Genomic DNA, 12,786 nt, shown 5'->3' with positions numbered 1-12,786 from the left:
TTGATCCAGTTACACAGATTGACTCTGACTAGTTTATCAGTTCAAGTTATTATATTTAATGGGACGCGGGTGGCGCAGTGGTCTAAACCACAGAGCCTAGGGCTTGCCGATCAGAAGGTCAGCAGTTCGAATCCCTGTGACAGGGGTGAGCTCCTGTTGTTCAGTCCCAGCTCCTGCCCACCTAGGAGTTCAAAAGCACGTCAAAGTGCAAGTAGATAAATAGGTACTGCTCCGGCGGGAGGGTAAATGGCGTTTTTGTGCACTGCTCTAGTTTGGCAGAAGTGGCTTAGTCATGCTGGCCACATGACCTGGAAGCTGTCTGGCGACAAACACGGCTCCCGCGGCCTATAGAGCAAGATGAGCGCGTAACCCCAGAGTCGTCCGCGACTGGACCTAACGGTCAGGGGTACCTTTATTATATTTAAGAAATATAACCTACTTGTCCGCATTTGGTTGTCTTGACTCTTCTTCCTGGTGTGTTGGCAACAACTGTGATGTTTGTGAAGCAATCTGAAGATGTGAAATGTGTTGCAATCCAAATGCTGGCTATTACCATTTAATAAACTTACCAGTAGGGGCACAGATGATGGTATGCTTGCCACTGAGAGCAGGCCGGGCAAGTTCAGTCTGGTAACTCCTGGCCTCCTTTGGAACATAAACGGATCGGGGGCAAGGACCTAGGAACACAAGCAAGGGAGAAGCACTTTGGGAAAAGGCACTTCTTAAAACTTACATGTTATCTATTTAAGTAACGATACAAACCTTGAACTTACAAGTGCTAAAGCAACACTCAGCCATGGCCCTCCATCCCAATATTATTTTCAGGCCTGCGCCTCTACTTTTTTAGTCTATATGACGTTTATATACAATCGTTTATATACAGCTGTTTAAAGGCTGTAATAAAAGGGGTGATGATACAATGGGCTAAAGATTTTGGATATAATATTTTGTTAGAATCTTGGGAAAGGCTGTGGAATGAAGGTATTAATTTTACTGCATGCGGTGCACTTAAAGAAAATGTGATGAAAATGATGTATAGATGGTATTTAACACCATCAAAACTTGCTAAAATGTACAGGACAAGATCTAACGAGTGCTGGAAATGTAAAGAAAAGGAAGGTATCTGTCAGAGCTGCTCTCAGATCCTAGCTCACAGAGGATCACGCTAGCCAGCGTTCACTTTATAAAAGTCTTTATTGAGTTACAGTTTCCATTTCCAAGCTGCTGCGTGCAGCTCTACGTCTTATAAGCTAGACCGGCGAAGCTCCGTCTGAGTCTCCGCCCCTTGTACACCAACTTAATACCCTAGCCTTACTCCACCTTTTCCGCCTGACCGTTCTCCTCTGGGTCCCTCTGCCCCCCGTGGTCTCTTCCTTCCTGGACTCTTCTGACGCTGATCCCCCGGACCCTCCTGTCTCCTTGCGTCGGGCTTTAGGACCTGGCTCCCTTTCCGGGCTGCTCACTGCGCCGCCTTCCGGTGCATTTGAACTTGGCGCGCGCGCCCAACCTTCCACTTTCCGCTTGACCGTTTCTTCGCTCTCCGATGGAGGTGTGGCCACTCCTGACTCATGCCCTCCCCCCTGCTGCGAGCTGCCAGAGCTCGATACCTGGCGCCTTTCCTCCCCACTGTGCTCTGTTGGTGATGCTGGCCCCGATTTCCAACTGCTGCCCTCTGAACTCTCTCTGGACCCTTCTTCCTGGGGTGTCCCCCTAAGCTCCCCCCTTGCTCTGGCCACTGGCGCTCCTTTCTGTGAATCTTCTGATTCACTGGACAGGCTCGGAGATCTCGGGTCGTCATCGTCACTCATCTTTTCTTCGGACTCCTCCCCCTCGCTCTCTGTTTCCTCCCTTGCCCTCGCCTCTGCTCCTGAACCCCTGACAGTATCCTTTACCATATGTGGTGGACTTGTAAAGAGGTAAAAGCTTACAGGGAAATGATATATAATGAGTCAAAGAAAATGTTTAAAAACACTTTTGTTAAAAAATCAGAAGCCTTTTTACTGGGTATAGTAGGTGAAGAGATACCCCCCCCTCCAAAAAAACCCCTGATCATGTAACAGCGGCAAGAACCCTTCTCGCCCAAAAATGGAATCAAAAGAAGTACCAACAAAGAAAGTGGCAGATGAAAATGATGGACTTTGCAGAACTGGCGAAACTGATGGGAATAATCCAAAACCAGCACGATCAAGTGTTCCAAAAAGACTGGAGTAAATTTACACAATATTTTTAAAAAAATTGTAAGTGATTAACAACACTAGTAGGGTTATCCAAAAACTTTTAATGAGAATTTTTTTACCTTTCTACATTTATTTAAATATAGGATGCAGATTCTTATACGGATGCTAACACAGTTTTCAGATGGTCTTACCCAACGACGAGGAACCCGGACTCACGCTCATATTGTCCGATTCGGCTTCTTCAGAAAACTGTATATTGATATCAACAGCACAGGCTCCCTCGTCTTCATCTCTCATTTCCACACAAGTGTTATCGACACTACCTGAACATGGGGTAAAAGAAAAGGCATCGAACATTCGCACCATGGTTGTTTTGGTGGCGACAGCGCCAGGCTTTCAAAATGTGCAGAGAACTGGGGTGGGGTGGGGTGAGCTGGCATAGACATCCTCACCTCAACATGCATGTGGGTCAACTCCCCATTTTGAGAAGGCCTGGAAAAGGGCTAAAGCTGGCCCAATGACCACTTGCCCGGTTACCTTCATTCAAATTCCACAGTTCGCTTTGGTCGTAAAATTCAGCCTGCTCCAACGCCAGTTGGAAGGTCTTGGGCCAGTTTTCCTTATCCGACCTACAGAGGCATTCTACAAGCTTCCTCATACCCGCTGCATTCCCTTCATTCCTTTTAACCTGCAAGACAACTCCAAATTATTAGCATGAGAGAGAGAACAAATATACCATATTTTTCCTCCATAAGACGCACCCGACCATAAGAAGCACCTAGTTTTAGAGCAGTGTTCCCCAACCTTAGGCCTCCAGCTGTTTTTGGACTACAATTCCCATCATCCTTGACCACTGGTCTTGCCAGCGAGGGATGATGGGAGTTGTAGTCCAAAAACAGCTGGAGGCCCAAGGTTGGGGAACACTGTTTTAGAGAACAAGAAAAAAAAAATTCTTTCCCTCTCTGCGCAGCGCCGCTCCAGCAAAGCGGGAGGAGAAATGGAAGGGGCTCCGTTTCTCCTCCCGCTTCACTGAAGGGGCGCTGTGCAGAGAGGGAAGGCTGCGCAGTGCCTCTCCAGCAAAGCAAAGTCAGAACAGCAAGAGGGATCGCTACACAGCAAAAACAGCGATCCCTCTTGCTGTTCTGGCTTCTGGGATAGCCATGCCAAGCCTCTTCAGGGCAGGGGGAGTGTTCCTCCCATTGCTCTGAAGAGGCTTCGCACGGCTATCCCAGAAGTCAGAACAGCAAGAGGGATCCCTGCTTTCGCAATCCCTCTTACTGTTCTGGCTTCAGCGATAGCTACGCAGCCTGCATTTGCTCCATAAGACGCACACACATCTCCCCTTACTTTTTAGGAGGGAAAAAGTGCGTCTTATAGAGCGAAAAATACGGTACATCCTCTATAGCATGGGTGGGATCATCAGGCCTGGGGAAGGGTGGGGGTATCAAAGGCAGGCCTCTAGACCTCTCTATCCAGCCCCTGCAACTCTCAATGGGTCACACCCCTTGGCGACTCGGTTCCACAACTCCTTTGAATGCTTCCAACTAGCTGGAATGTGTACTTGCTCCACAACAATTTTAATGTTTTTCAGGTCTGCTTCATAACTCTACACTGGCCAAGTAGCAATTAAACAGGGTGGATAAAAATCAATGATTTAAATAATAATAATAATAAAAATCAGATTAATTTTTTGGGGTCAATTTAAATAGGATTTTTAAAATAAAATGCTTTTGGAGGAAAATCTTTCTAAAGATAGTTTTCTATTTAAGTTACGTGATAGTCCAAAGACTATAGGAAATAAGGATTTATTTTAAGTTTTTCATGTGTGCTAAAACTCAGTCTAAGTTTTTTTTTTTAATGTTTAACCACATCAGTTAACAAACATGGATACATATGCTATAATGTTATTGTTTTTGTTAAATAAATGGTTTAAATTGTTACTAAGGAAATGATTATTTTTCTCCTTCCAATAAAGTACAGCAGGAAAATTGTCAAAATATAAAGTTTACTTGCAACTTCAAGGTGCAACTTCAAACATTTCCAACATGACCCTAAGCATGCCTACTCAGAAACAAGTCTTACTATGTTCAGTGGGGTTGCTCCTGGGAAGAACATGTGGCAATACAGCTCAAAAATGGGAGGTTCTGTGACTCAAAGCCACTCCTCCTCCTTGGAAGTTTGGACCCCGATTCCCTGGTTCATTTGATTTTTAAAAAACAAATCAGTTCAAGGCTGAAGAAGTGCTTCTTAAAGGTAAAGGGTAAAGGAACCCCTGTCCATTTGGGCCAGTCGTGACCGACTCTGGGGTTGCAGCGCTCATCTCGCTATATTGGCCGAGGGAGCCAGCGTACAGCTTCCAAGTCATGTGGCCAGCATGACTAAGCCGCTTCTGGAGAACCAGAGCAGCGCACGGAAACGCCGTTTACCTTCCCGCCAGAGTGGTACCTATTTATCTACTTGCACTTTGACGTGCTTTCAAACTGCTAGGTTGGCAGGAGCAGGGACCGAGCAATGGGAGCTCACCCCGTCGTGGGGATTCGAACCGCCGACCTTCTGATCGGCAAGTCCTAGGCTCTGTAGTTTAACGCACAGCACCACCCGCATCCTTAAGTGTTTCTTGGAGGGACACAATTCTGCTATACATAAAGGCATGCTTATTGCGGTCCATAAGTTCTGCCTACCAAGTATTTTCTGTTCTGAAATACAGTGGTACTTCCGGTTGCAGACGAGATCTGTTCCGGAGCTCTGGTTGGATCCTGAGGTTTTCGCAACCGGAGGTGCCTGTTCTGCACATGCACGTGGCACACTAGAGCAGCGTTTCCCAACCGCTGTTCCGCGGCACAGTAGTGTGCCGTGGAACTTTGCCTTGTGTTCCGCGTGGAGGCGGCCAAGTCGGGCGGTGAGAGGCGGGGCGGCGGCAGCGAGCACATGCGGGGCTGCGAGCGAGCGAGCTCCCACCATCGCCGCTCGCTACCGGGCCTGCGCATCCTCTCGCTAGTGAGCGGGGAATCCCATCCGCCCCCACGTGAGGGGGAATCCCATCCCAGCCCCCGCGAGAGCAGGGGAATCCCATCCGGCCACGCCTCCTGGCCAGCCAATCGGCTGGCTGGAGGGGGCGTGGCTTACCCTTTTTAGGGCCGGAGCAGAGGGGGCTCGCCCTCTCTTCTCCGGCTAGCCCCATCGCCGCTCGCTATTGCCGCTACGAGGTGCCGCTACTGGGCCTGCGCCTGCTCGGCAAGCACACGTGGGGCGGCGAGCGAGCGAGCTCCCACGTCCGACGGCACCAGGCAAGGGCCCTTGGCCGTGCCGGTGCCCACCGTGCCCGCCTCCGCCCAGGAGGGCGGCAAGCAGCCACCGCCACCCCCGCCGCTGCCCGGCAACCGCGCCGCCACCCCCGGCTCCCCGCGGCGGGTGATCGTGCAGGCTTCGACGGGCGAGCTGCTCCGCTGCCTGGGGGACTTCGTGTGCCGCCGCTGCTACCACATCCCATCGCCGCTCAGCCTGCGCGTGCGCGATCGCTGCGCGCTGACGTCATGGGGCGGGGCTTTAATGGTGGTGTGCCGCGAGATTTTTTTTTTGTAAACAGGTGTGCCGTTGCCCAAAAAAGTTTGGGAAACACTGCACTAGAGCACATCTGCGCATGCTGCGAAACCCACAAAAATACTTCCGGGTTTGCTGCATGCATATCCCAAAGGAAACATAATCAGAGGTGCGCCTAAGTAGAGGTACCACTGTAATACCTGTCGAATTTCTTCGAACTCCTCATGTATGAGGCAATCCTTCAGGTGGAGTAGTATCTGAGCCGGATCAATTTCCCTCAAAGAGGGCAGAATTCGATTCAGCAACTTCCTGTGAACTTCCAGCTTCTGAATCTTCTCAAAATCCCAATTTTCAATGGCTTCACAGAGGCCGGTATAACCTTTAGAAACAAGAGGGGGAGGAAATGTATAGCTTCGGACAAAACTTCCAAGAAAAGGTGTGACTCCACCAAACAACAACTTCTTTCCTTTGTCAGGAATAAAGCATTCAAGCCACTTGGGACTGAGAAGCAAATATAACATCTTAAGTGCGTTTTCAGTGCATTATACAAATGTGACACTAGATGGCGATGGTGAGCTAGTGGCAAATTCAATATACATTTTTAAAGGTTTTTTTTAAAAAAACAAACAAACATTTTCACAGTGTTTTTTAAATATATGCCTGGCTTCAGCCTTGGTTCCATGCTCGCTCGCAACCACTGGGCAATGGCTAGATTCTCTTTTGAGAGAGATCCCTTTTTTTGCCACATGTACCGCAAAACAAGGAAAAGAAAAGGGGAGAGACAATGTTGCCCGTGTGCTTGTAAAATAGGCCATCTCCAAAAGCACACTGCAGCCACCGTGTGACCGCCAAGTCCTGCATCTAGCTGAAGCTAACGTCAGCTAGAAGTGAGGATTTCACAGAGGAGCCCAACTGGCCAGGAGAACATAGCCTGGCCTGCTCTCATGCAGAAATCACCCTTGGCAGCTGCAAGCAAGTTCTTTGAAAGTAGTAGGTAGACACAGGCAGGACCCAGGGCCGGATTTCGGTTTGATGAGGCCCTAAGCTACTGAAGGTAATGGGGGCCCTTTATATGTCCAGCTGTCCTTTGTCAACAACAAATTGTCACTGTTTTTTTGTGTTGAATATATGCTATATGGTATCTAAAGCCATTTGCACATTACAAAATATGTATTTTATTGAAAAAATACAGATTTTGTCATAAAATACAGATTTTATGTAGGCACCCTATATATAGAAAGGAGCAAACCAGTGATATTTTAGGGAGCAGGATAGCAGGCGGGGCCCATTACTTACCGTATTTTTCGCCCTATAGGACGCACTTTTTACCCTCCAAAAATGAAGGGGAAATGTGTGTGCGTCCTATGGGGCAAATGCAGGCTTTCGCTGAAGGCTGGAGAGCGAGAGGGGCCGGTGCGCACCGACCCCTCTCGCTCTCCAGGCTTCAGGAAGCTATCCGCAAGCCTTGGGAGCCCGCGGGAGTTCCCGCTGGGCTCCCCCGGCTTGCGGAGAGCTGCCTGCATCCCGAAGCCTGGGGTGCGCTGAGCTCAGCGCGCCCCAGGATTCGCACAGCTCTGCACAAGCCATGGGAGCCCAGCGCGACTGCGCAGGGCTCCCATGACTTGCGGATAGCAGCCTGTTCTGGGGGCTGGGGCCGGGGGAAGCTCGGGCTTCCCCTGCCCCAGCCTTGGGGGGGGGGAAATAATTTTTTTTCTTTATTCCCCCCCCTAAAACTAGGTGCGCCCTATGGGCCGGTGCGCCCTATGGGGTGAAAAATACAGTACATCATAGGAGCCTACACAACACAAAACACTGTTGCTGCATGTAGGTTTTAATTTATTTGTTTTTTTTCTTATATTTTGGAAATGTACATCCAGGTTTTTTCCTTTAATTTTTTTGGGGGGCCCAAGAGAGTGGGGCCCTAAGCTATAGCTTGTTTAGCTTATACGTAAATCCGGCACTGCTAGGATCCCATGAGGAAAGGGTTCTTTCAGCTCATTATCAGAGTTTGGTATTGTTATAACGAGGCTATTATTGGATTGTTGCACTTGAAAACTAATAAGAATTATAATATAAAAAAAGAAACAAACCGCCATTTTGCTAAACCAATGTTGGGTACAGGAAGGCTAATAATTTTAACAGATGCATCTCACGCAATCAAGCAACTTGAAATTTTTACAACACACTCAAACCTGCTGTATTCAACGCGTTCAAGAATCCACGGAACCATCCCTCTTCCGTGAGATTTACAATCGAGTCAAGAAATAAACCCGCAGCAGTGGTGGGCTTCTCCTTATGACTCTGGATTTTCTCCACAGTCTCTGGAATGAAGTCAGAAGACAGCCGTCAGTGACTCTTGCAGTAAATATCTTATCTCAAGTAGAAGAAGAAAAAAAAGGAAAGGCAGTGTTACTTCATTTCAGAAGCTTCTCAAGGATCAAAGAGTTACCGTATTTTTCACACCATAGGACGCACCGGACAATAGGACGCACTTTGTTTTAGAGGGGGGAGAACAAGAAAAATAACAATCTCCCCCTCTCTGCCCAGCGCCCCTTCAGTGAAGCGGCAGGAGGCGCTGCACAGAGAGGGGGAGAACTTTCCCCCTCTTGTTTTCCCGCTCTAAAACAAGGTGCCGTTTAAGGTGCGTTCAGGCGGCTACCTTGGAAGCCTGGAGAGCGAGAGGGGTCGGTGTGCACTGACCCCTCTCGCTCTCCAGGCTTCAGGTTCCTTTCGGCCTGCTCTTTGGGGCGGGGGAAGCCCACCACCAGCCCCAAAGAACAGGTCAGGGAGCAGCGGAAAGGCGCAGCAGAGAGGGTCCTGCCATAGCCGCGCGTCACCTCTCCAGCCGGGAGAGGGTCGCGGGGCTATGGCGTCTTTGCTCCATAGGATGCACACACATTTCCCCTTCATTTTTGAAGGGGAAAAAGTGCGTCCTATAGAGCAAAAAATACAGTACCACATCTCTAAAAGCAAGCCGAAGAATGAAATCAGTTGGTAGAGGATAAGGCTCTTAATCTGAGGGTCCAGCTCCGAGGGCCTTCTGGTGGTTCCCTCACTATGAGAAGTGAAGCTACAGGGAACCAGGCAGAGGGCCTTCTTGGTGGTGGCGCCCGCCCTGTGGAACACCCTCCCACCAGATGTCAAGGAAATAAATAAGTATCTGACTTTTAGAAGACATTTGAAGGCAGCCCTCTATAGGCAAGCTTTTTAATGTGTAATGTTTTATTATGTTTTTAAATATGTTGAAAGCTGCCCAGAGTGGCTGGGACAGCCCGGTCAGATGGGCAGGGTACAAATAAAATTATCACTATCTCTTTTTTCTCTTTTAATTCTTTTCCCTCCCCTTCTTTATCTCTCTCCCTCCCTTTTCTTTTATTTCCCTTTTCTGCCTCTGGATTAATGTTTCAGTTTGGACCAAAAAAAAGGGGGGGGGGAGATAACGTGACAATAATTTTTGTATTTATCTTTATAAACTCTAATTAAAAAAATAAATAAGTAAAAGCTAGCTAGTGGCCCCCAACAAATCCTGCGGCAGTGAGTTTCTCTAGCAACCAATTAGTATGCTCCCTTGATACCTTTTTAAAACCTTCTTTGAGGTTTTAAAATCAGAAGAAAATAATAATAATAATAATAATAATAATAATAATAATAATAATAATATACACTTAATTTGAAGGTGCCTTCTCTTCCTGGCCCAAGTCCAACAGACCAGCATCCATGCACTACAATGGCATCTGGGCTTACAGCCATTTGCAAGGACGCTGGGCTATTAGCAACTATTTCGAAACTCTTTAAAAACACCACTACCCAAGCCAGATTTCCTAGCTGTCAGATTTGGGCTGGGTGTTCATCAGTATGCGGATGATACCCAACTCTGCCTCTCTTTCAAATCAGAACCAGTGAAGGCAGTGAAGGTCCTGTGTGAGTGTCTGGAGGTGGTTGGAGGATGGATGGCGGCTAATGGATTGAGGTTTAATCTTGACAAGACAGAAGTAATGTTTGGGGGGGGGCAGGAGGCGGGCAGGTGTGGAGGACTCCCTGGTCCTGAATGGGGTAATTGTGCCCCTGAAGGACCAGGTGCGCAGTCTGGGAGTCATTCTGGACTCACAGTTGTCCATGGAGGCACAGGTCAATTCTGTGCCGAGGGCAGCTGTTTGCCAGCTCCATCTGGTATGCAGGCTGAGACCCTACCTGCCTGCGCACTGTCTCGCCAGAGTGGTGCATGCTCTAGTTATTTCTTGCTTGAACTACTGCAATGCGCTCTATGTAGGGCTACCTTTGAAGGTGACCCGGAAACTACAACTAATCCAGAATGCGGCAGCTAGACTGGTGACTGGGAGCGGCTGCCGAGACCACATAACACCAGTCTTGAAAGACCTACATTGGCTCCCAGTACGTTTCCGAGCACAATTCAAAGTGTTGGTGCTGACCTTTAAAGCCCTAAACGGCCTCAGTCCAGTATACCTGAAGGAACGTCTCCACCCCCATCGTTCTGCCTGGACACTGAGGTCCAGCGCTGAGGGCCTTCTGGTGGTTCCCTCCCTGCAAGAAGCCAAGTTACAGGGAACCAGGCAGAGGGCCTTCTCGGTGGTGGCACCTGCCCTGTGGAATGCCCTTCCACCAGATGTCAAAGAGAAAAAAACAACTACCAGACTTTTAGAAGACATCTGAAGGCAGCACTGTTTAGGGAAGCTTTTAATATTTAATAGACTATTGTATTTTAATATTTTGTTGGAACTTGCCCAGAGCCGCTGGGGAAACCCAGCCACATGGGCGGGGTATAAATAACATATTATTAATTATTATTATACCATTGCCGCTTCCTGCTCTCCAGTAAGTGCATCGGGAAAGGCAGGCAAAGAAGGCATCTTGCAAGTGACTCACCATCGCTGAGCCAATCCTTCATGTAGCTCACGACATAGGCAGGCTTCAGCGTCTCCAGGATATAATGCCGGTAGAGGAGCAGACTCCGTTTCTCCTCTTCGCTCATGCCGATCTCTCTCCAGCACTTTTTGCCACCTCCTTTCCTCCTCCACCAGCGCGACTCGCGCAAACTAAATACTGCAAAACAAAAAAGGCTGCGTAAAGTTGCAATTTCCGGAGGCAACGGGCAGAACGCAATCCCTTCTTCCACGACTGGTCGGGGCACAGCCTCGCATCCCCGCTCTTTATAGAGGGGGGCGTTCCTGCATTTCCTCGAAGTCAGCTGACGGGCCGAGGAAGGACAGGGAAGCCCCGCCGGCAAAAAGCACGAATCGAAAGTGACGAATTGGAAACCGAAAGTTGGGATGCGGTTGGTCCGTGTGGGCGGCGGCGGGGGCAGGGAAGGAGGCATCAAAGAACGGGGCGCACCCTTCGTTTCCAAAAGGGGTTCCTCCCTCCCCGAATTACAATCACACCTGGCAAATGTCCTTTTAAGAGCAGTTTCATCCGCAGCTATTTTTGGGGGGGGCGGGCGGGCGGGATATGTTCGTATCTAGGATTTTTGTTAGGGGGGGCATCCCCAAAGGTTGTTTTTTGGGGTGATCATGGGGACACAAATAGGACATGGGGGGAGAGACAGTCTTCTGCTGATGGGAGGGGGGCAGAACCTCAATTGAATATTTTAAATGATTTCCAATAATTTTTGAGCATTTGGGGGAGACGGCTGCGCTGTTGAACAACAACTGTCAGAATCCTCTTGCTTGTCGCTTGAAGACATTGGTTTGAGCCCCAGCCTCAGGAGCAGAAGAAAACAAGCTTGTTCTCTTCATAGGCTACCTGCTGGAAGTATTCAGCCCGTTGCAAACATACAGGTAGGACTGGACACACACCTGCAGTGGAAATAAAAGTGAGCTTGACGGATCAATAATCAAATCTTGTACCTCCATTGTTAGAAGCGATGCACCTCTGAATAGCAGCTGCTGGAAATCACAAGTGAGAAGAAAATCGTTGCCCTGAGGTCCTGCTTGCAGACTTCCAATAATAATAATAATAATAATAATAATAATAATAATAATAATAATAATAATAATAATAATAATACCTCGGCCACTCTGGGAGGCTCCCAGTAGAATATTAATAATATTGATAAAACACCAAACATTAAAAACTTCCCTAAACTGGGCTGCCTTCAGATGTCTTCTAAAAGACAGTTGTTTATCTCCTTGACATCTGATGGGAGGGTGGATCCACAGGGCGGGCGCCATTACCGAGAAGGCCCTTTGCCTGGTTCCCTGTACAAGATATCTTCAGTTCTTCCTATCTTTTGTAGCAGCCCTGTATTAAACCATTCCAGTACTGCAGAATCCTCCCACTAACTGAATAATTGCAGGAACCTGGTTTATGGGTGCAGGGCTGAGGAGTCCTCTGTGTCTTCTGGTCTCGCCACCGCTTGAATCCCCTTCTACTACCTTCCCATCTTTCCCTGCACAACATCTTCCCCCAAGATGACATTGCCACAACCACAAACTTAAAGAAGCAGCTGATACCCAGAGCCACGAATTTAGCCAGAACCGAGGGAAGGAGGAATGTCTCCGAAAAGGAAATGTTATGAAAATCTAGCACATCGTCAACATGTGCCATGTACCATGATCTGCACACTACTGTGGTGTCCCAAAAATTTCCAAGCTATGGCTAAGACCCATATCCACCAAAGGGGGATTTAGATTTGCATTTCTCACACAGCAGGTTGGGATTCACAGGATGCTGTGTAAGCAAGTCTGCAGGCTTCAGTTTGCAACAGGCTGATGCAATACTCTCTGTGGAACGACTCAGCAGTAATGTGATTGGCTGTCACCGGTTTAAAGGTAAAGCCTGTCCAATAGTGGTGGTGGAGGAGGAGTGGTGTAGATGATTGTGGAGCTTCCTTTTGCCTCAAGGTGCAGCCAGGTACTCCGTCTGATTATACGAACTGCTTCTGTAGATATTTGTATATACCGTATTTTTCGCTCTATAAGACGCACCAGACCACAAGACGCACCTAATTATTGGAGGAGGAAAACAAGAAAAAAATATTCTGAATCTCAGAAGCTAGAACAGCAAGAGGGATCACTGTGCAGTGAAAGCAGCAATCCCTCTTGTTGTTCTG

General features: G+C 48.3%; 1 protein-coding gene across 1 annotated transcript in view; it reads right to left on the bottom strand.

Moving 5' to 3' along the window:
• RIGI (RNA sensor RIG-I) overlaps positions 1-11,067 on the bottom strand; it is a 29,491-nt gene extending 18,424 nt beyond the window's left edge. The window contains exons 1-6 of the mRNA XM_083482248.1: positions 10,602-11,067; positions 7,910-8,038; positions 5,918-6,096; positions 2,715-2,865; positions 2,369-2,500; positions 570-677 (exon numbers count right to left, since the gene is read on the bottom strand). Coding sequence (XP_083338374.1) covers positions 570-677; positions 2,369-2,500; positions 2,715-2,865; positions 5,918-6,096; positions 7,910-8,038; positions 10,602-11,052 — 1,150 coding nt within the window. The 5' untranslated portion in view covers positions 11,053-11,067. The remainder of the gene's footprint in view (positions 1-569; positions 678-2,368; positions 2,501-2,714; positions 2,866-5,917; positions 6,097-7,909; positions 8,039-10,601) is intronic.
• Between the last annotated feature and the right edge of the window lie 1,719 nt (positions 11,068-12,786).

The sequence above is a fragment of the Podarcis liolepis genome, assembly GCF_965112155.1.
Source record: "Podarcis liolepis genome assembly, chromosome: 17".
Taxonomy (NCBI): Eukaryota; Metazoa; Chordata; class Lepidosauria; order Squamata; family Lacertidae; genus Podarcis; species Podarcis liolepis.
The sequence above is the reverse complement of the archived record's forward strand: the minus strand, read 5'-3'. Positions and strand labels throughout refer to the sequence as shown.